The sequence below is a fragment of the Mirounga leonina genome, unplaced genomic scaffold, assembly GCF_011800145.1.
Source record: "Mirounga leonina isolate KUSES-001 unplaced genomic scaffold, KU_Mleo_1.0 Mir_168, whole genome shotgun sequence".
NCBI classification, from domain to species: domain Eukaryota; kingdom Metazoa; phylum Chordata; class Mammalia; order Carnivora; family Phocidae; genus Mirounga; species Mirounga leonina.
In genome coordinates this window covers 37,704,881-37,728,915 of record NW_023270426.1, presented here as the reverse complement: position 1 = coordinate 37,728,915, position 24,035 = coordinate 37,704,881, and the positions used below count along the sequence as shown (strand labels likewise).

Below are 24,035 nucleotides of genomic sequence, written 5' to 3'. Positions count from 1 at the left end.
GATGTGTTAGCCCAAGGCTCTCTCCCCAGGACTCTAGGGTCCTAACAACCCCCACCTCTGGGGAGTCTGATGTTCTGGAATCTACTGGAAGTTACTCAGGGATGATGTATAATTTGATATGATTAAACAGCATTAGACAAGAGCAGTTTGGGACACTGCGTGTAAGACTAAGAAGACAGGAAAGGGGAAGTGGAAGGGAGGGACAAGGGAAAGGAAAGAGAAGAATGGGAGAAATATCCTAAGCCTGGATGACGGGGAGTGTTTAACTGCCTAGCTAGAAGCCTCAGCCAGCCAGCAGTAGTGAATAAAATGCCGCCAAATGTCCAACAACAATGGAAAATTGTAATTTCTGATAATAAAAACGCTGTCATAGGGTTTTATGTTCACTGAGGTGGAAACCCCAGAATGGCCTGTCCCGGCCTGCATTTCCAGACTCTACTGAAGATGCTTGCCCATGGGTGTGACTGTTGGGTTCTGGGTCAATGAGCTGGGCCTGGGGAGATACCACAAGACCACGTCCTGTGAAATCCTGCAAGGAGTGTGGTGGTCAGTGTGCAGGGGTTGCCAAGGCCTAGCTGGATACCATGGTGAGTTTTCTCTTGATGGCTCCTTGGTCGGACCTAGGTCCCAGCTCATTCTGCTTTTCACAGTGGAAGCTCAAATCCCCCAAAGCTGTTTGTGGGTACTATGCAGGAACTTTGTCACAGTCTTCCTCACCCGCTGCCCTCCTGTCCTGGTTTGTACCCAGCTCCTTATTTTCTATTTTGGCTCTTGTCTGTAGCCCTTACCCAGCTGTTTGGACTTGGAGCTCCCGGATAAGAGTCTGAATCTGAACGCTGTCTCCTGGATCCTTTGCCCTAGATGTGCTGGAGATGCTAGTTTTGGTTCTTGGAAAGCAACTCTGTGCTCTGGGTCATGGCCACCAGAAGTGTGGAATAGAACTGCCCAGCTTCCTCCTTATGCTTCTGTCTATGAAGGGAGGGATGCAGGTACTTCTAGGATAGAGAAAGCTCTCCAAGTACTGTTGCTTGTCTTCTGATAATAGTAAGAAGTGTTTAGATCTCTCTTGCTAAAGAGAAAATAGCCAAGAGCTTTTAATGCCAAGGTTCCATGTCATAGAATTATCTAAGAAGTACTGCTTCTTAATGAAGCAAAACTGGATGAGTCTTCTGGAAGAAGTCTAATAAGTGCACATGATAAATCCGCAACAGGAATTAGAACAGTGAGAAAGTGTCTCTGCTGTTCTTTGACGTTTCCTCCTTTACATATCTTTTTTAAATGTAGCGCTTAGTAATACTTACATAGCATAGCTGTTTGCCTCAGAGAAAAAGGTATTAATTGAAAATTTTATAGTCCTGATTTGAGTCTCATATATTCAAGTGCATTTCGAAGTAGTTATTCCAGTAGTTATGACTCCCTGTGCATTAGAAATAACTGGGAAGCATATTAAAAAAAACAGATGATGAAGTCCCACCCCCATAAATTCTGGGCCCAGCGTCTGTTGTTAGCATCTATGTTGTTTGAGAACCACCAGTCTGGCATTCCTCAAACTTTAAAGTGCATATGAGTCACCTGGGAATCTTGTTAAAAAATACAGATTCTGACTCCCTGGATCTGGGGATGAGACCTGCGATTCAGTAATTCTAACAAGCTCCCAGCTGAGGCTGCCGCTGCTGGTCCCCGAATCACGCCGTGAACACACGGCACAGACTACCAAACACAGCGCAGCCTCTCACCTGCCAGCACCTGGGCCCAAACTGGAGATCAGACCCAAGAGAGAAAATCGCCAGACTCCTATGGGACTGAGCTCGTAACTGAGTCATGAAGTGATTAGCAACGGATTTGATAATACATCATCTCAGCAAAGCCATACATAAACTGCTCAAGATCAGGATTATTATAGGATTGTTTATGGATGAGAAAACCAAGACTCACAAAGTCATACAGTCAGTAAGAGGGTGTATTAGTTTTCTATTGCTGCCTTACAGCAGACCACAAACTCAGTGGCTTAAACATGACAACTTTATTATCTTTTGGTTCTAGAAGTCAGAAGTCCTAAAATCAAGGCATTGGCTCTAGGGGGATCTATGACAGAGTCCATTCCTTCTTAAGGGCTCTAGGACGGAATCTATTTTCTTCCTTTGGCAGCTTCCAGAGGCTACCTGCATTCCTTGGGACAGGGTCCCTTTCTCCATCTTCAAAGCCAACATCTCTGGCCCTTTTGCCTTCATTACATCTCTAACCGTAGCTGGGAAAGCACCTCTGGTTTTAAGGACTCATGTAATTAGACTGGGCCCATCTGAATAATGCATGGCACTCCCGCATTTCAAATCTGCAACATCTCTTTTACTATGTAAATGACCATATTTTAGAGTTTCCAGGGAGTAGGGCACAGACATCTTTGGGGGGCCATTCTCCTGCCTACCATGGTAGGAAAACCAAGATTTGGAACCTGGAATCAAACTCCGATCTGATTCCAGAGCCCACACTCCATCCAGCACACAACTCAAAACAGCAGCTGCATCGAACATTGCTGTTGTGTCTTCTGGAGACCAAATCAAGAGAGGAGCCTAAGTCTGGGGCAGCTGTAGGCAGCCTGAATCCCATTATCATTTTAAATTGAACTAAAATAGGGCTGAAGCGCATTTTGTTTATTGCAGTTCATTTTGCATTCTCCCTAGACTTACTGAAACCCAGTCCTTCTGCACAATGGCAAAGCCTTGGGAGAAAGCACAAATATCTACCCGCGGTTCCCCCTTGTTATTTAACCTAACTGAAAAAAAAGATGGAAACCAGGGGATATCTTTAAGATTTGGCAGTGAATTACTTATAGCTCCAAGCAAGCATTCTGAAGCAAGGTTAGTAAATGAGCCTTGAACATTGAACGTTCTTGCAAAAAGCTTGATGACTACTGAGGGGCTATGATCACCTCATCACTTAGACTCCCCACCACCACGGCAGACAGGCAGTCCTGTCCACAGGGATTTAGCCCTTACAATGAACCAAAACTCATTCCACACTTCATGAGTGCCTTCAGAACTTGGTTTTATTTTTTGAGCAGCAGTTCCATCTACAAAAGCAAGCTTATAGTTATTAGACACATCATGAGGGCAATGTGAAGAGAGAATTTTTTTTTTAAGATTTTATTGATTGATTTGAGAAAGAGAGAGAGAGAAAGTTGGGGGGGGAGGGAAAGAGGAAGAGAAACTCAAGCAGACTCCATGCTGAGCACAGAGCCCCACCCGGGGCTCTATCTCACAACCCTGAGATCATGACTGGAGCCAAAACCAAGAGTCAGGATGCTCAACCGACTGAACCACCCAGGCGCCCTTGAACAGAGAAATATTTAATGTGAGTTCTCTTAAAGCCCATCTGCCACAGTTTGAATTATGTACCCCTGACAAAAAAAGAACTGAAGTTCTAACCCCCAGTACCTCAGAATATGGCCTTAGTTGAAAATGGGGTCATTGCAGATGTAATTAGTTAAGATGACTGGTTTCCTCATAAGAGGAAAGAGGCACAGAAGGTGCCCAGGAGGCGACAGAGGCAGAAACTGGGGTGACACATCCACAAGCCAAGGAACACCAAACAGTGCAGCCAATACCAAAGGTAGATGAGGCAAGGAAGGACGCCCCCTACAGGTTTCAGAAGGAAGCCCACCCTGCCAACACCTCAATTTTGGATTTCTAGCCTCCAGAACGGCAAGAGAATACATTTCTATTGTTTAAAGTCCCCCAGCTTTGGGACCTTTGCAAGAACAGCCCTGGCAGGCTGATAAATACCATCTCTCAGGATGCTACAACTTCTTTTTCTCACTTTACAGGATGGATGTATTTTGGAAAAGGTGGGTGAATATAGATCCAACTGTGGTCAGAACAGGACTTCAACACTGGAGATGTGGTCCCAGAGAATGATTTTAATTACAGGATGTTATCTAAACCACACAACAGAAATCTTGCCAGGACACTATTCATTATAAAGTAGACAGGCATTTCTAAGCCTGGCTTCAGGAAGAAGTTCTACAGTAACTTCATAGAGCCTGGACCTAGGAGACAGCTCAGCAGCCGAGTCAGCTTACGTGTAGAGCACCTACTAGGAGACAAGCACTGCACTGGGTGCTGTACAGACATATTTTTCCAGACCACTACTCCTCCCTTTTGTAAAATGAAAACAAAAACAAAAAAACATTTTCCTCTGGGCTGTGACCTCCTGCAGAGGGGAGGAGAAGAGGAATGACTAATCTCACCAAGAACTCTCTTCCCCAGTCCCACAGTGACCCCTGTCATGCCTGGGAGTGCTCCTCCTTCTGAGGCGGTGCCCTCAGGATCTGTCTCTCACCGCCTCCACCTGCCAGTCCATCCAAGCTCCCCATCAACCACTCATGCCGCCACTTGCAACCGCGTCAGGATCTGCAGGCCACTGAGCCCCCTCGTCACCCCTCCTTGGCTTTCCCCTATCTGCACTTCGTTTTTACACATCTTAGAATCCGCTGCCCATCATCGGGCCTGAACGCTGTGCATCCTCTGACTTCCAGCAACAGCATCTCCAAAACCCACCTCCGCGGCTACAGCTGAGCGGTACGAGATCGCTGGCGAGAGTCCCACACCACTGAGCGTCGTCTCACTCGGAGTTCATCGGTTCCTACTCAGAGCACCTCTTAAATCCTTCTCTGATTACTCACTTCTATTTTGCCCATCACCACTGTTAAAAATGATTAAAGAAGCCAAGTTAGGTGATACAAAGAAACTTTATGTAACATGAAGCATTCGCGTTCAGGAAGTGGGCAGTCTCCATTCCCAAGTCCAGAGAACTGCAAAACAGGGCGGAAGGCAGGAAGCACAGCACCCCGGGCCGAAGCGGCTCCACCCTGGGCCTAGAAATGTATTTCAATACCACTTTAACCCAAGCCACCCTCATCTCCGTCCTAGGCTTGCCACAGTTTCTGCAGGGCGGCGGCCTCCAGGCACTTGTCCTCTCCCCCCATCCCACCGTCCCCGTCCCCCACACGCTGTCTTCTGACTGCATTCAGGATTCTGACTTTAAAAGGCAAACCTGCTCTTGTCTCCCTTCCACTCTCCCTGGAACTTCCTGTTGTTCTTGGAAGAACGACAGAACTGACCTTGGCCTACAAGACCCTATGGGAGGCAGATCATCATGGTGCTTCCCCTGCTCTTCCCACCCAGGCCATGCGAGCCCTCCCACGGGCTCCCTTTTGGAGCCTTTTTCTACATTGCTCCTCTGACAAGAACACTCACTGTCATCCCACACTCCATGCCATGTCACCTCCTCGCTCTTCTCACCTCCCCGCCATCATCGCCTCCACAGAGACCTAGCCTTCTGTAACGCCCGAGGTCAGATCTGCCTATCAGACACCCTCAGAGCTCAAGGACACACCTCCATTTTTACATTTATCTGCAGGCTTATTTGATAGGTGTCTTTCCCAGTAGACGGAAAACTCAGAACAAAAACAGTCTTACACGCTTTTATCATTGTATCCTAAGCACCCAGCATACGTCATATGCAGGCCCTCAGTAATTGTTCAATGGAAGTTGAATGAATATTTCATTTTCATGACCACCTGGAAAGGAAACAATTATTCCCATTTTTCAAATGAGAAAAATTAAGGAGCTCGGGAAAGTTAAATTACTTAACTAGTAGATAATCAAAGACTCATCCAGTTTGTCTGATTATAAAGCTCATCTTCTTTCCTGTGTACTCTGTTTCTCATCGTGTCACACAATATCCCCTGCCAACACTGCCAGGGGCAGGGTCAGAGGTCACGTACCCCAGTGCTAAATGCAGGTGAGAAAACTTTTTCCATCCAAAAGCAATCAGCGTACATCAAAAGCATAAGAATGTTAGTATTCTCTCAATAGTAATAGCTCTTCACCTAGTAATTCTGTTTCTAGTAATTTTAAGGCAATTTTAAGACATGTACACAGGAGTTTATGAACAAGGATGTTCACCACAGTACTATGTTCAAATAGATAATCAAATTTTGATACATCCTTACAGTGAATTTTTTATGCAGATACTACATATTTTTAAAGAATATTTAAATGATGAGAAAATGGTTAAATAGAACACTTAATAATTAAAAGGGCAGTACACTAGCAAAGGGACACTAGTATGATCCCAATTTGGGGGGCAGGTGTTTCTATCATAGTGAAGAAAAATAGAACAAAATACAGCAAAATGTCAACTGGTTATCTCTAGGGAGGAAGATTATGGACAATTATATTTCCTCCCATATACCTCCTTGTATTTTTAACTGTTTACCGTGAACACACATTGCTTTTATAGTGAGGAAAATATGTTATTAAAAAGCAACTGAGTGGGGCGCCTGGGTGGCTCAGTCGTTAAGCGTCTGCCTTCGGCTCAGGTCATGATCCCAGGGTCCTGGGATCGAGTCCCACATCGGGCTCCCTGCTCGGCAAGAAGCCTGCTTCTCCCTCTCCCATTCCCCCTGCTTGTGTTCCTGCTCTCGCTATCTCTGTCAAATAAATAAATAAAATCTTAAAAAAAAAAAAAAAAGCAACTGAGCATGTAATTTGCTCAAAAGATTTCTCTGGTGTTTTATCAGTTTTTCAACTGCTATCTCTGAATTATTACTGGGACAAAATCACTAGTCTTTTGAGGAATTTTCCTTCTACTGTTCATCCTTTAGGTTATTTATATAACGGAAGACTGTACAGAGAATACATGAGACCGACTGCTCCAGTTCCACCACATAAAGGGCCTGGAAGTCGTCACCCTGGTCCTTATAGTAAAACATGGGACACACTGAACATCAGTGACTTTTTTTGGACTCATCAGAGAACTGAGTGTGCAGGACCAAGTGTCGGCATAAGGAGTGCCGGAGCCAGAGACTGGCAGCATCACGACTGGGGATACCTCCTCTTGCTTTGGTGGGCATTACCTCCACGAGCCCCACCACTTGCTCGTGGGGAAGATCAGAGAAAGATTTCTTCATGGCTCTGGCAGGTGGAGGGGAATGGCAATGCTTGTGAACACGCCCAGAACCTGCTCCACAACACAGGACTACTCCCCAGGGGAACCACTTTAGCGATGCTTTGTGCTAAAGTTGTGAGAGAATGGCATTCCTCTCGCTCCAGTCCCTGAGAGCCTTCCTGCCTCACCTCATGGGCTGGGGAATTGTAAAGAGCAAAACGGAGTCGCTCACATCAAGTGGGAGCCTGTGTCAAGAAAGGACGTGAGCAGTTAAGGTACCGCCGCTCAGACCATCAGCCGATAATGAGCAGAACCAGAGGAGGTCTGCAGAGACCCAAAAATGATGAAATCCCTTTAAAAAGGGAAGGATTTTGGCAGCAAACTGTCAGACTCTTCAGACGTGACCCGTCTATGTCGGACCACTTAAAAAGGGCAACTGTCGCCAAAGGTTCTGCCCATTGGATCTCCGAACAGAACCGAGATCCTTCGCTGCTGGAACAGAAGAAGCAGTAAGTGCAGAGAGCTGGCCTGGACCAGATGGGGAGGTCTTATCTCAACTGAACACCCACAGAATGACTTTGTGTTTGGTTCGTTCACGTCCTGTGCCTTCTGTTGTCTTGTTTGTTGTGTGGCTTGTCTTCTGTCCTGCTCTGTGTGATGTGTAAGAAGCAAAGTTTAATCACATGGTGAATTGTCACTGAGTTTGGGATCCCGAACATGCTTTATAACTGTGATTAACTTTGCTTTATGATTGAATAAAGCTGACATTGTGGAAAGACACAGCTCATGTGTGGGCCTTCATAGCGTGCTCATGACAGGAAGCTATCAAAGAAGAAACACATGTGATGGGTCGTAGGCCAGAGACTCAAGGTTTAATCATAAGATTAGAGAACACTCTCTTGTCCACACACTTTAGAACTACACCAACAGATGTCCAGTGTGATGGTGGATTTTTGAAAGAGCTGTAAGATACAGGCTTTCTGTATGGAGGAGTACTTAGGGAAGCCCAAAGAAGGGAAACAAAATAAGAACCCCAGAATTTGAGATCTCTGATACCAAGAGCTACCCCAAACAATCACAGCCTAACTCTTAGCTAGATTAACATAAAGGCTCACACTGGACAATTATTTACCTCAGTTCCTTTTTTTTTCTTTTAAGATTTTATTTATTTATTTGACAGAGACAGAAAGAGAGCTCAAGTAGGCGGAGTGGCAGGCAGAGGGAGAAGCAGACTCCCTGCTGAGCAGCCTCCCCACGTGGGGCTTGATCCAGGACCCTGGGATCACGACCTGAGCTGAAGGCAGATGCTTAACTGACTGAGCCACCCAGGCCCCTTATCTCAGTTCCTATTACCCAATACAGTATGTCCAGCTTTCAGTAAAAAATTACAAGGCATGTTAAAAAGCAAACAAAACACACAGATCAAGTTCTGTGATCAAAAATAAATTAGAGAAGATTTCAATCGAGTATCAAAATGAGACTCATATATGACACAGAATTATCAGATAGGGAACTTAAAGTGACTATCATTAATATGTCGAGGGCACTAAAGGAACAACTAGACAAAAAACAGATGGGTAAAGTAAGCAGAGCAATGGAAATTCTAAGAAAGAATCAAAAGTAAATGCTAGAAATTAAAAACACTGAACAGATATAAAACAAAAAAGATACCCAGGCATATCATGTTCAACCTGCAAAAAACCAAAGACAAAGAGAAATTATCTTGAAAGAAGTCAGAGAAGGGGAGGGAAAACCATTTTATCTATAGAGGAATCCCTATAGAGAAGGGAATAAGGATAAGAATAACAGTGGGCTTCAAGCTCTATTACAAAGCTGTCGTCATCAAGACAGCATGGTACTGACACAAAAACAGATACATAGATCAATGGAACAGAATAGAGAACCCAGAAATGGACCCTCAACTCCATGGTCAACTAATCTTTGACAAAACAGGAAAGAATATCCAATGGAAAAAAGACAGTCTCTTCAACAAATTGTGTTGGGAAAATTGGACAGCCACATGCACAAGAATGAAACTGGACCATTTCCTTACACGACACACAAAAATAGACTCAAAATAGATGAAAGACCTAAATGTAAGACAGGAATCCATCAAAATCCTCGAGGAGAACACAAGCAGCAACCCCTTTGACCTCGGCCTCAGCAACTTCTTGTTAGAAATGTCCCCAAAGGCAAGGGAAGCAAGGGCAAAAATGAACTATTGGGACTTCATCAAGATAAAAAGCTTTTGCACAGCAAAGGAACCAGTCAACAAAACCAAAAGACAACTGACAGAAAGGGAGAAGGTATTTGCAAATGACATATCAGATAAAGGGCTAGTATCCAAGATCTATAAAGAACTTACCAAACTCAACACCCAACGAGCAAATAATCCAATCAAGAAATGGGCAGAAGACATGAACAGACATTTCTCCAAAGAAGACATACAAATGGCCAACAGACATATGATAAAATGCTCAACATCACTTGGCATCAGGGAAATACAAATCAAAACCACAATGAGACACCACCTCACACCAGTCAGAATGGCTAAAATTAACAAGTCAGGAAACAACAGATGTTGGTGAGGATGCGGAGAAAGGGGAACCCTCCTACACTGTTGGTGGGAATGCAAGCTGGTGCAGCCACTCTGGAAAACAGTATGGAGGTTCCTCAAAAAGTTGAAAATAGAGCTACCCTATGATCCAGTAGTTGCACCACTAGAGATTTACCCCAAAGATACAGATGTAGTGAAACGAAGGGGCACCTGCACACCAATGTTAAAGCAGCAATGTCCACAATTAGCCCAACTATGGAAAGAGCCCAGATGTCCATCGACAGATGAATGGATAAAGATGTGGTGTGTATACACACACACACACACACACACACTGGAATACTACTCAGTCATTAAAAAATAAGAAATCTTGCCATTTGCAATGACATGGATGAAACTAGAGGGTATTATGCTAAGCGAAATAAGTTAATCAAAGACAATTATCATATGATCTCACTCATATGTGGAATTTAAGAAACAAAACAGAGGATCATAAGGGAAGAGAAGGAAAAATAAAACGAGATCAAATCAGAGAGGGAGACAAACCATAGGAGACTCTTAATCATAGGAAACAAACTGAGGGTTGCTGGAGTGGGGGAGTGGGGGGATGGGGTGACTGGGTGATGGACATTAAAGAGAGCATGTGATGTAATGAGCACTGGGTATTATATAAGACTGATGAATCACTGACCTCTACCTCTGAAACTAATAATACATTATGTTAATTAAATTTAAATAAATTTAAAAAATTTTTAAAGATTTTTAAAAAAAAAAGTAACAGTGGGCTTCTCTTCAGGAACCATGGAAGCAAGAAGACAATGAAGTGAAGCATTTAAAGCATTGAAAGAAAAAACCCTCCAACTTAGAATTCTATATGCAGCAAGACATTCTTCAAAATTTGGGGTACTTTCTCAGACAAGCAAAAACTGAAGGAATTTATCGCCTGAAGATCTATCCTGCAAAACAAAAAATGTTAAAAGGAATATTATATAGGTCACAAATTTGGATCTACATGAAGAAAGGATGGGGATTGGAGCAGAAACAAATGAAGGTAAAATCAAATCTTTGAGTTTTTAAATTAATTGATCGATAAGGTAACAATGTACTAGTGATTATAGAATATGGATGAGACAAGTGTAGCAACATCAGAAGGGATGGGGGTAGGAATTGGGAATACTCTGCTATAAGGTATCTACACTACACGCACTATGTATGAAGAATAGTGTTATTTGAAGGTAGATTAAATATGTACAGTGTAAACATAGGCAACCACTAACTTTCAAATACATATGTATTATTGAGGAACCCAAGGCAGTATGCCTCACCTTCTGGGCCCATTTCTTCATGTGAAATAGTAAGGTTAAGGCAGTCATTTCTTATTCCCTTCCTGCTCTAAATTCTGATAAAAAGAAAAAAAAATGAATCAAAATAAATAGGCAACCTTCCTTTAACTCTATCTACAAGGAGGGATATCTGCAAGGAGGAGCTTTTGTAAGGTATAAACAGCCCATTAAAATGATCAATTCCCTAATCTATGACTTCATTAAGTTTGGGCTTTCCTCTTTCCATACTGTGAGTTTGCTTTTAGCAAGCTTATCTACCAAGTATAATAAAAAAATGACACAGGTGTTAGAATTACTAGAACCATCAGACAGGGAACTTAAAATATTGCTCACCTGGCTCCCCATTTCTCAGTGCATCGTGCTAAGTAAAGAACATGCCAGGCTGAAAGGGAAAAGGCCATTTCACGGTATTGATCTCATTGCCAGAGACAGAACAAGATATGTGCCTTTCAATCCAAAAAGGAAATAAACCAAGCTGCCTTCCTTCCCTAGATAGAGCTCATAGTGATTATCTCCAGATCTGTCCATAGACTTTCCTTCCCTGGCTGGCTGTCGGTACACTTCTGAGGTCGGTGTACATGGTGACAAGCTACAACTTCCTTGTCAAGCAAAAAGTTTTGCTCTTCTAGATCACTGCTTAAATTGCAGTTCATTAAAAAAGGAAAAAGAAAAAAAAAGTCACTCTGGGGCTAGCCTAGAGAGCACTGGGAAAATGACCTGCCCCTTCTGAAATGAGATACTGATCTTGCTTCAGGCTAAAGCTACTGAGAGGGGCACCTGGGTGGCTCAGTCGGTTAAGCGTCTGCCTTTGGCTCAGGTCATGATCCCAGGGTCCTGGGATCGAGTCCCGCATGGGGTTCTCTCCTCTGCGGAGAGCCTGTTTCTCCCTCTCCCACTCCCCCTGCTCTTCTCTCTCTCTCTCTGTTAAATAAAATCTTAAAAAAATTTAAAAAAAGGTACTGATAAATATTGAAAAGCTCACTTGAAGGTCTACTCCCAGTCTCATCTCCAGCCTTTCATGCTCTAACCCGAGCAATAAAAATCCCCAACTGGCAGTCTTCTAGTCACAAGGCCAATTTCCAAATTTAAAACCATGTGCCCAGTACGAGACAGATATAAGTGTGCTAAGCCTCACTGGACTCATACCTGTTCTGGGAGTTACTTCCATTCCATTTTTGCCCTACTGGGCAATTAAAGTGGCATGAAAATCAATACTTCATTTGGAAGGAAGAAAGGGCTGGATGACCAGACCTCAATACATTCCTTCCCGGATTAGACAGTTCTTCAAAGCACACTTGACTAAATAAATTCCAGTGGTCCAAATGAGTCAGATGCCGGCATTAGCTGGAACAAGGAGCAAATCTTGCTTGTTAAAATCTTTGGCTAATTGGAGACTCTACTTGTTAGAGTGAGAAAGAATTCAAGAGAAAATGTGGTCAATGCCTCTCGGTTTTGAATTTTATCCAAATGCTGCAGGCCACAAGGAGTCCCTCAGGCCAGGAATTCAACTTCCCAGAACTAAAAACGGAGAAATTCATACTAATAGCTATAGCCTTTTCCAGGGTATTAGGGTATTCACATAAGGGCTCTAAAGCTCTACTCAGACAAGAGCAGCAGCTGTGGAAAGTCTAAGCTTCCACGGCTAGATCTTCACAGGACATCAGGTTCTAATTTGGATGTGATTGGGACAGAATGCACTTCTTCTTGAAGAGAAAAGGGTGATTTTAAACTGCTGTTTCAGATGTCGGTCCTATGGAGGTACCAAGATCAAAGCTGCACATTTCAGGAAATGATTATTTTCTTTTCTCTCCCCGTTTTGCCAGCTGATAATGTACTGCTTCTCTTCCTAAACCACATGAAATGAAAACTCTCTAAAGTCTGGCATGTTTCTGCCTTTTAAGTCCAGCCCAAATGTGATAAAGCATTTTAAAGAAAAGATAGATAAAAATAATAAAAGCTATTTTTACCTCTTGGCCAATGGCTTACAAACCCAAATGAGAAACAGAAAGACAGCACCTCCCTTTGTTTCTTCATTTTTAGTGGTGTATGAGTTCAGGTTATACTGGTATTTACCAAGATCTATATACCCCTCAAAAACATGAGGGGGTGGGGGACTGAGGGAAGAAAAAGGAAAAAAAGAGGAAAGAAATGTTGGCTAAGAGGTGTGCCAAGGCAATAATGGATTTTCAGAACTTGAAAAGGTTGATGAAACCCACACCAGGTTCAGTATACCTTTTCCATAGCTCAGCCACAAGACCTCTCTAGGTTAAAATACAATTGCAGAACTTTTTGTGAATGAAAAGGCAAGCTGGTAGCGGTTAAGAGTTCTAGGGTAGGGGCACCTGGTTGGCTCAGTCGTTAAGCGTCTGCCTTCGGCTCCGGTCATGATCCCAGGGTCCTGGGATCCAGCCCTGCATCGGGCTCCCTGCTCGGCGGGAAGCCTGCTTCTCGCTCTCCCACTCCCCCTGCTTGTGTTCCTTCTCTCGCTGTGTCTTTCTGTCAAATAAATAAATAAAATCTTAAAAAAAAAAAAAAAAGAGTTCTAGGGTAAAAACAAAACAGAACAAAAGAAACACAACCACGACTGGAAATTTCTGGGACTGTTAAGGTTCTCTTTGAAAACTTATCCTTATCAAGGAGAGGCCTGGCTGTCACCACCTTAACCATTACAGTATGACCAGAGAGACAAGCAGACATTGCGGGCCTCCAGACGTGATGCCACGGCAGGTGTACCACGTTACCAATGCAGTCTCATTGCCAACCAATGTTAACCACACCCAACTATGAGCAAATAATCAGAACCCCGGGCCGTAAATGACATTCGACCAGACGACTGTTTGGGATTCTTCAAAAAAGCCAATGACATGTAAAAAGGACTATTCTAGATTTAAAAACTGAACAGCCAAATGCAATGAGTACGCATTCAATGCATTCTGGATCATAAAACTAATGGGCAGCATATAAAAGACATCTTTGGGGTATTGGGGAAAATTGGAGTATGAACTGTTTATATTATTGCGTGAACCTTCTAACGTATTAGTAGATATACAGAGAAATGCCATTCTTAGAGGTATGCTGGACTATGTGGGGGTGGAGTGTCTATAACTTACTTTCATAAGATTCAGCAAAAGTATATATATATTTGTGTGTGTATACGTATGTATGGAGAACGTGTTAAAATTAAACAATTTTGTGAATCCAGATAAAGGGCTGTTGGTCGTTATACTATTCTCTCAATGCTTCTATAGACTAAAATGTTTTTGTAAGTTGAGGGAAGAGTTTTTTTTTTTCCATGACATGTATCTCTTGTCTTCCTTTTATCACTTCTCCAACAACTTTTAAGTTTCTGTTCGTGTGGGATCTGTAAGGTTTGTAGAAGTAGAGCAGAAGACCACTACCCTTAATAGGTGAGCTTTATGTTTTAATTTGTGGAACGAGGGATAGTTGTGAGGCTGTTGAGCTCTAACATTTCCAGAACCTCAGTGACGATACCGTAGGTCAGAGTAATTTCAAGTAGCTGAGTCTGAAATCAGAGCGTCCCAGTTCCAGCATAACGCCACTGACCTCTACGTCACTTCGCCAAACTATGCTGTCTCAGGGTAGTTTTTAAATACATACCAAATTATACATTCTCTCTTGTATATGGTCTCCTTCCCCCACATTCCTGTTGCTCCAGAACATACGTTTCCATTAGAACCACTATTTTTTTTTTTTAAAGATTTTATTTATTTATTTGAGAGAGAGAGAGAATGAGAGACAGAGCACGAGAGGGAAGAGGGCAGAGGGAGAAGCAGACCCCCCGCTGAGCAGGGAGCCCGATGCGGGACTCGATCCAGGGACTCCAGGATCATGACCTGAGCCGAAGGCAGTCTCTTAACCAACTGAGCCACCCAGGCGCCCAGAACCACTATTTTTTAATAGTGTGTTGGCAAGTATGTGTTCCCACTGAATTATAAAATTTCGTAAGGTGTAAGTACCCTGTTCTAATCCCAGAATTTAGCATAGCACCATGGCACAAAACAGGAACTTGAACAATTACAAGTTGAAGAGAGGAGTAGGTAAAATAAAGATCTAAGGTGAAGATTCTCAAGGGAAACAATAAACATGGGTGTATAACATGCAATGATGTGGTTTCTCTAAAATGACTGGTGGGAGACAGATGGACAAGGGACCACTTGTAATAAAAACTTTAAAATGTTTTTTTTTGGCCACATGGGCCTTTGTTAGAGGAATGGAGAAGTCTCTGAAACATAAGATAAAGAGAAAAGAAGCTGTATTTATGGAATAGAAATGATCATTACCTTGTATCGGGAGCCACAGTTCAACCAGAGGCCTGGCTGAGTTAACTCGTTTGTCCAAAACTTAATAATGTTTGCTATAAGGCTGCATTGATGAACAGAATTCCATAAATCAAAATTTGTATTTTATGTCTAATTGAGCACTTAAAATTTCAAGATACATGATTTCTTTCTGAGCTGTGTTAAACACTTCCTACTTAATGTCCCTTACTTAAGTCATGTTACTTAATGTTCCTACTTAAAGCTTATTTTAAACATTTCAGTATAAAAAAATGAACCAAACTCTTTCCCTGAGGTAAGTTTTTTACTGTTTCTGCAACATAGCTATTTCAGTAATATTTGCTATAACACTATAATGAAATCTGTCGGGAACTGGAAAGAGGAGTTATTTTACTATAACTGAAAAACTGGAGCACATTTGAGAATTTCTGGTAACGCTGGGAATAGCGCCCTAAATGAAAATAATTATATCAACAAAAAGAAATTCTTCTTCTTAGATCAGTCTTGAGGACTGAATAAAAACGATAAAGAAATATCACATTAGAGAAACTTTTAAGTCTTTAAATAAAAAGAGGAACTGAAAGAAGAATAACGAGGACTTGCTACATACAGCACCACCTACCAGGGCAGAGCCAACACCCAGAGTAGGAAAGAAAACATCCCTTTCAACCATGGGGCAATTTTTACAAACTCATTTTTCGTGGAGCGGGAAAAATAATCAGACAAATCAAAGGTATCTTTGGAAAATTTAATTTGGACCATATTTTCTTTCTCTTGCTGAAAACACCAAGTATTTCCATACATTTTGGGTTCCAGAGCTTACAAAGGGGCAGTGGGTTTCCTGCAGTCACATACTGTACCCAACTTTCTATAGAAAGATCATTTTCCAACCCTGCTTTTGAGTATTTCCTTAAAAATGCTTTAAAGGTTCCTTATAATAAATGGCAAGTAAAACAAAGTAAGGCTTTATTTTCTCCTTTTTCCCCTCTTTTGGTACTGCGTGTTGGAGGAATAAGGAAGGAAGACTTGTCACATGAGTGTTGGCACCCTGGGGACTGCTGCTGGGTCCTCCGAGGTGCACCCATTAATACTGCGGGCCCGATGCACCCCTGCGGTGAGGAGCCTGGGATGGGTAAGTGCGGAGCGGCCTGTCACAGCCACGTCATAGCACAGGGGGGTCTGCGGGCTGCCTGGGGCTTCTCGGGGCTCACAGCGCTCCTGGCCTTCAAGAGTAATAAAGGAGCTGGGGCCAAATCACGACCAGAGGTCTCCCACCCGAAGCCGCAGTACCACAGGTTCCCTTCCGCGGGCCTTACGATACGCATTTAAAGACTAAATGTATTACTGAAAATAAAACGAGAAAAAAATCCCTTTACTAATTTTTTGTATCAAATTAGTAAAATGGAAATAAAAGCATTTGATAAAACATATTTTCTAGGTCAGATGAAAGCAACTCCCTTGCAAGATAACCTCAGTAATATATATTTGTCACTATTTATATATTTTTGCCTGGTGCACACATTTCTTCAATCGCATCATCTGAACAGCTTTGTCATCTTTCAAACTTGCGGTTTCATTAGCTTAAAAAAGGGATAAAGCAGCCAAATTAGTATTAATTCTGGTTGCAGAAAGACATCGCAGACATTAACCTTCATCTTCTCAAGTGTTAAGAGCACATGATTAAAAGGTAATCACACGGTTTCCTCTCTCTTAACAGAAAACTAAGCAGCTAGTGTCATCAAATCTATATCTAGTAAACACAGGGCCCCTCTGAAATAGAAAATTAAATTCTTTTGAGGAATAGGTTTGTGATTTTAGTTGTGTGGGAGGTACATTTATTCACTCAATTTTGTAGTAAAAATGCATGGTCTTCACGTCTTTGTAATACACGAGGGATTTCTTCATCGCCTCAGCAGGCTCTCACACACAGACAGCAGGCCGGGTTCCTTGGCTTGTCTCCTCAAGGGGAGGCAGCCACAGGTCATGTGCTCTCAGAAGCCCTGCAAAAACTCTTGTAGCTGGGTGACGATCTCTGTGTCCACCGTCTCCATGAGGGACTGGAAGCCTTGCTCTCCCAGGAGCTCCTGCTGTGCCTTAAGCTTCTCGTAGATAAACTGCTGCAGCGACACCGTGTGCACCGGGTCCTTCAGGGCCAGCTGTGGGACAGAGAGGAGCCACACTGTGTTAAAGAGGCAAAACACGTCCCTCTTCCCTGTGACTACAAGGCTTTGTCATCTCCTCCGCAGCAACACAACTGCTTCTGCCTCCCTTCTTACAAGGGATTCTCAAATAGTCCCACTGTGGAAAAGTTTGCCGGAGATTTCATTCAGTCTGTCCATCCTCAGTTCCCTAGGGCCTCTGAGCCTAAGTTGTCCGATGAGCCCAATTTCTCAACAGCTCAGGGTCCATCCACGTAAAGATTCAGAACCTGGGAGAAAGAACATGCCGCAGAGCATTTAAACACAACTGTCTGGGTTCCTCCTAGGCAGATCAGGTGCTCCTGGGGCAGCTCAGGGAGGCCCTCAGGACGGACAAGAGGAGACACTGCCCTCTCCTGCGCTGCCAAGCTACTGACATTCACATGTATGCTTCCGGTTAAGAGAAAAAGAGAAAGAAAAAGAATCAAGAAAAACAGATTAAAAAAAAAAAACCACGTACTCCTCTTCTCCCCCTAGGATATTTGGAAATCCAAAGAAATAAAACGAAAAGGAACCCACCATTCCATTTCCTAATGATAACGATCAAAACAGAAAACACCGTGGCCTCCTGTCTTCTCTGCGCGTGCGCCACATATAGAGACACAATTAGTGCTGCTCTTTGAATTTATACTATCACACAAAAACTCCACTCCAACACATTTGAAGAATTCTGTATCTATTCATGTCATAATTTTTTGTTAGAGGCATGTTGAAATAATCGTGGTATAAATACAATTCTAATATTGCCAAATAATCCCTCACAAGTGCTGTTCTCTACATTTCAGATTATTTCCTTACACCTAGCTCTACTTTAGAAGAATTTACTAAAAGACACAGACAATTTTATGATTCCAGATACATATTATCAAGTTGTTTTTCCTATGGTTAGTACAAATTTAAAAGGTATGAGAGTTTTCAAATGGTGACATTGTTTTTAACACTGGTATTACCATTATTTAAATTCTTTATAATTTTAAGATTTTATTTATTTATTTGACAGAGAGACACAGCGACAGAGGGAACACAAGCAGGGGGAGAGGGAGAGGGAGAGGGAGAAGCAGGCTTCCCGCGGAGCAGGGAGCCCGATGCGGGGCTCGATCCCAGGACCCTGGGATCATGACCGGAGCCGAAGGCAAACGCTTAACGGACTGAGCCACCCAGGCGCCCCCTAAATTCTTTATAATTTAAGAAGTGAAAAATAACACACCCTACCTGAAGCTGTACATTTCTCTCATCATCAATAAAGGTGGACATCTGCAAGGCTTAAGTAAAGAACATGAGCTTGTGTGCCCAATATGGCTGCACAGAAATTCTTTTTCCTTACTGATTTTCAATTTAATTTTAGGTAGATGAAGTGGCTGGATCATATCTGCTGTTTGAGCAACGTAAAGAAATTTTAAAATAATGCCCATAAATGGAAAATAAAACTGAGAGGCAGAGACAAAGATGGCATGAATTTGAAATTAAACCCCTTAGGTGACCAATCCAGAGTTATATGATAAATCCAAGGCAAGGATGAATTCAATCCTCACTGAAAGTGGACAGGAGAGGGAACACTAAGAAGAACTGCAAACACAAAGCCCTGCCTTCACAAGACTGAAGATATCACTGTACAAGATGCACAAAAACTGAGGATGAACTTTTCCAAATATTTGCTCTCTTAAGCAAAACGCAGTAATGTTTAGTATTATTTTAATTAAAGTGAAATAGATCTCTTGCTAAAGGGGATGTGCACTTCGTTGAAATATCATGAATTATCTGTAACTAAAACCATCTGCTACAATATGAGAGAAACAGAACTGAGCTTGAAATTGATGTTCAAACAAGGGACTCCAACTACTGAAATGAGCTTAGCAGAGTGGTTTAAACACTGTTTCAATTTGCTATAAACAACTGCAAACAGTTAATTTATCAAATCTCCACCCTTTAATTTTCAACAGATTAATAAAAAGGAAAAGTATTATAATATTAGTACCCACCAGATATGGCATATCTTCATCAGTCATACAAAGATTAAAAGCATTAGTCTCTTATGGAAGGAAAGCTGTGGAAGGGAGAAGGAAGAAAAAATACATACAGAATCTCCAAATGGACATCTTAAAAAAAATCTTTAAAAAAACAACAAGTTTTTCTTAGCTAAAAATACCACATTAGCAAATACATGTCTCTTTTGGCTTGTGGCAGAAATTCATTAATCATAGCTATTAATACTTTCTTTCGAAGAAATCTGTGAAATAGATTAACTAAATGATTTTCTAGAGAAAAATCCCTGCTGCACATCCACTAAAAATCCAGGTATCATTTCTCTGAATGTTGCAGTGCCGTTGCTAGAATTAAAAGACACTGAAGTCGCTAACAGCATTTTCAAAACTATTATTTTTATATAAATAATGCTCACATTACGTAATAAACTCAATTACCTGATTTAATGAAAAAATACAGAACATTTACATGTTCACCGGGTGGTACATTCCTGAGAAAATAATTAGTTTTATAATGTAATAAGCAAATTATAATAGGAAGATAACTGCTGTTGAGAAAACTATACTGCAAAAGTGGATATGAAGTAGACTTCTAATTCCAAAACAACAGAATAAAGTATTTTTCTAATTCTTCCAGCTAAGTACAACTAAAACCCCTGGACATTACATATATAAAACATAGGAAACAAAAAGGTGAAGAGAAGAAAGGCAAAGTGGATAGGGCCCCAGCCCTGAAGGCAAGTCCCAGCACTGAGCGTCCTGGCCTTCTTCTCGCCTCATAGATCACGAATTTGGGGCTAAAGACGCCCACAACCCGGACATGCTAACAAGCACAGATGAAAAAAACTCCCAACAAAAAGTCTGCTCTCTATCCAAAGAATCAGTAAGGGACCGCATAGCAAGACAGAAAACTTTCAGACACTAATTGGTCTATTTCATTCAGCCAAACACCAAGACTAAACTGTGGTTCCATCCTACTCATGCCAGGCTGTTAAAAAGGATCTAACCCACCCATCCCCCAATAGAGTCTGTGGAGATGCTTGGGCAGCCTGGAACCCCCTTCCAATCCCAGGGAGGTATGAGTGGAGGCCTAGTGGGGAACCCTGCCTTCTGCACCCTCCTGGCAGTGACCAAGTGCAACAGGCACTTCTGTCAGAGTGGTGTCAAAAGAAGGTGGCTAAAACAGAAGGTTTAATAAGATTCAGAACCCAGAAATACCAAAAAATATCCAGGTTTTAATAAAAAAAAAAATCACTCATCACCAAAAGAAGGTGTCAGGGGCAGGAGGGAAAAGGGTTTACTTATAAAAGGCCAACAGAGGGGTCTTTGGGTGATGGAAATGTTCTGTATCTTGACTCATATTCTGGTCATGATGCTATAGTTTTGCAAGATGTTATGAGTGGGGGGACACGGACAGCAACACATCACAAACCAGAGCGCTCAGTGATCTGCTAACCTCAAACACCAAGAATACACTGGGAGCCATGGCATTAATTTCCTGAAGGTAAATGACCAAAACAGTTTGGTACCTACAGGCCCAAATTGAAACAAATTAATCACCAAAGAATCTTATAAAATCAGAAACTGTTTATTCTTCTTTTCCACATATTTCCAACAAGTGTGATTATCTTCGCTCAGGTGCAGGTTTGCTCAGATGTACAAATGTGAAGAGATAAAAACCTTCTACAGAAAAAACAAAGGCAACAGTATTGAGGCTCCGCTGACAGCACAGAAATATTGGGAATAATGGGAAGACAGCCAACTATTCAAAACGGACCCAGACTAGATGTGATGTGTGGTACTGGGGACTGCATCCTGCAACTAAGACCATTAGTGAAAAACTGGTGATATCTAAATAAAGTCTGCGGGTTAGTTAACATAATACACCAGTGTTGGTTTCTCAACTTTGACAAACGTGCCCGGGTAACATAAGATGCTGACATTAGGGAAAACTGGCTGAGTGGCACATGAGGAGGGCTCTGTACTATATCTGCTACTTTCCCGTAAACCTAGAACTGTTCCAAAATAAAAAGGGCATCTCTCTCTATGCCAGTACCAAACTGTTTTAATTACTGCGCCTTTGTGATCAATTCTGAAATCACAAAGTGTGATGCTTCCCAAGCTCTGTTCTTTTTCAAGACTACTTTGGCTACTCAAGGTCTTTCGTGGTTCCTATGAATTTTAGAACTGTGTTTTCTGTATCTGTAAGAAATGCCATTGGAATTTCGACGGGGATTACACTGAATCTGAAGATTGCCTTGGGTATTATGGACATCTTAATATTAAGTCTTCCAACCCATGAATAAAAGTATCTACTTGCTTGTGTCTTCTTTAATTTCTCTCATCAATATTTTGTAGTTTTCAGTGTACACGTCTTTCACTTCCTTAAATTTATGCTGAAGTCTTTTATTCTTTTTGAATAAAAGTCGTAAGTGGGATTTGTTTTCTTAATGTCCTTTTCAGATTGTTCATTTAGTACGTAAAATACAACTGATTTTTTGTGTATTGACTTTGTATCCTGCAACTTTACTGAATTTGTTTATTAGCTCCAGGAGTTTTTAAAAATAGGTCTTCAGTGTTTTCTATATATAAGATCATGTCATTTGCAAAAAGGGACAATTTTATTTCTACCTTTGCAATTTGCATGCTTTCATTTCTTTTTCTTGCCTAATTGCTCTGACTAGGATTTCAGGTACTATGTAGAATATACAGAACAATTAACAAAAAACAAAGATTAGAAGTAATGCCACACATATATAGTCAAGTGACCTTCAACAAGGGCACCAAAAGTAGACAATGACGAAAGGATAGTCTCTTCAACTAATGGTGTTGGGAAAACTGGATAGCCAAATGAAAAAGAAAGAAATCCTTATCTTTCACCACACACAAAAACCAACTCAAAATGAGTAAGACTTAAACGTAAGGCTCCTAGCAAAAAACAGGGGAAAAGCTTCATGCCATTGGCCTTGGTGAAGATTTCACAGATATGTCAACAAAAGGAAAACTGGCAAGGGAGACTACAATAAACAAATTGTATAAGTTTGGTGCAGGTACAACCTGCCTTAGACACCTCAATTAACTTACACAAACGTTCAATTAGACAACATCTAAGCGGCAAGGCTGGCAAGCTCATTTTTGAAATGAGAAAAAAATGAGGTCTCTAGGCTTTGAGTGACAGCCAAGGTTGATTTTTCTCAAGTTAATGACATCAAGAGAACCAGAATACAGACTTCCAAATTTCTGGTTTTGTTCTCTATTACTTCCATATGCCTAACCCCCACTCTCATCCTCCAAGAAAGTACATGATCATTTAAGAAATATTTCCATTAAAATGGTTAAGATAAAATTAGAAACCTTATAATAGGTTTCTGTTATTAGAAGATAATTACCCAGCAATCCCTGACTCCAGGGCAATGCCAAATAAATTAAGTGCTAACAGCCTAACTCACTTCAAAAGTCCATACACTGGATTTTAATAAGCAAGTAGTTTGGTACTCCTTGACTGTGAAATTATTACTTTAAGACAGAATGGTTCTGGTTGAACTGTTTACCTCTGTTGGTAATTATAGCCTTCTAACATTTGCCTTGACCCATAAGGTTAGTCTTCAAGTCGGTGTAAGATTTTAGCTCCTGTGGTGCCACTTACCAGGATATACATTTCTTGTTCTTTGAGATTGAGTCCTTAAAACTAAAAAATATTCCACTGTATTAAATCAGCAATTTCACCCAGCAGGAATTCACACAGCAGGAATTCACACAGGAATCCTTTATTTTTCTTAGGTTATGTGGCATATCATATCACTGTTCACTTTATAAGCCTCCATATACCCATAATTTTTCAGAAATTATTTTCTATAAAGTTATTTTTGTTGGAATTTTGCTAGACAGAAAAAGTTTCCTACCTTTAAAAATGCAAAAGATTTTTGTAAGAATAGTGATATACTTTCCATGAAACCTGGCAGAATATGTATAACCACACTAGCTATGCAACAGACCAAAAATCTTAAAGGAAAATTTGCCTACAACAATTCATTTAACCATGTAGTCTTCAAAACTTCCTCAGTTTGATCTTTGGTTTAAAATTCCCTTTTTTGATCCCTCATTGTTTCACTATAGGGAACTGTAAATTTCTGAAATATATCTACATCCAAATTTCTAAAATCTGCTGGATGTGAACTCTCCTAACTCAGTGGCTTAACAAAGAGTTCTGAGTCCTGTAGATGCCAACCTGAACCCATCTCATCAATAGGGCCTGGCAATGCAAATTCAGTCACTAATTAAACCCAGTGTGGAACTCAAATTCCAAGGTAGCCAGCAAGATTTTTATCATCACTGTTGTAGCTGTCCACTGAGGAATTTAGACCACAGTTTCCATCTGATGAACTTGTGAGTAAAGGAGCTGTTTTACACTGCTAGGTCTAGAATGACTGGGACCCAGGCTTCATGAGATAAAAATGACAGTGCATATATGTCTCAGTGACAAAAATGCAAATTATAATTTAGGAATTAGCTTATAACCCAGGTTTTCTGATAAAACTGTTTTTCTCTCCATCAGTCCCAGACCATGACTACTTGGGTATTTTTACTCTACTTTCAGTCTTATTCTGGTTATGCCTTTCTAGGTGCTTCATTCAAATCTTTATAAAGTAAGCTTGAGAAAAATGCACAATTTAATCAATGAGCCAAAGTAAGTATTTCAAGCCCAG

General features: G+C 41.4%; 1 protein-coding gene across 5 annotated transcripts in view; it reads right to left on the bottom strand.

Annotated features, from left to right (window-relative positions):
- Positions 1-15,883: 15,883 nt before the first annotated feature.
- Positions 15,884-24,035, bottom strand: part of IPO11 (importin 11) — a 210,834-nt gene continuing 202,682 nt past the window's right edge. For 2 of the 5 annotated variants that reach the window (XM_035014503.1, XM_035014504.1), the window contains one exon: positions 15,884-17,305. In XM_035014503.1, coding sequence (XP_034870394.1) covers positions 17,141-17,305 — 165 coding nt within the window. In that variant the 3' untranslated portion in view covers positions 15,884-17,140. The remainder of the gene's footprint in view (positions 17,306-24,035) is intronic. The other 3 variants (XR_004680925.1, XR_004680924.1, XR_004680926.1) reach the window with 2 other exon arrangements.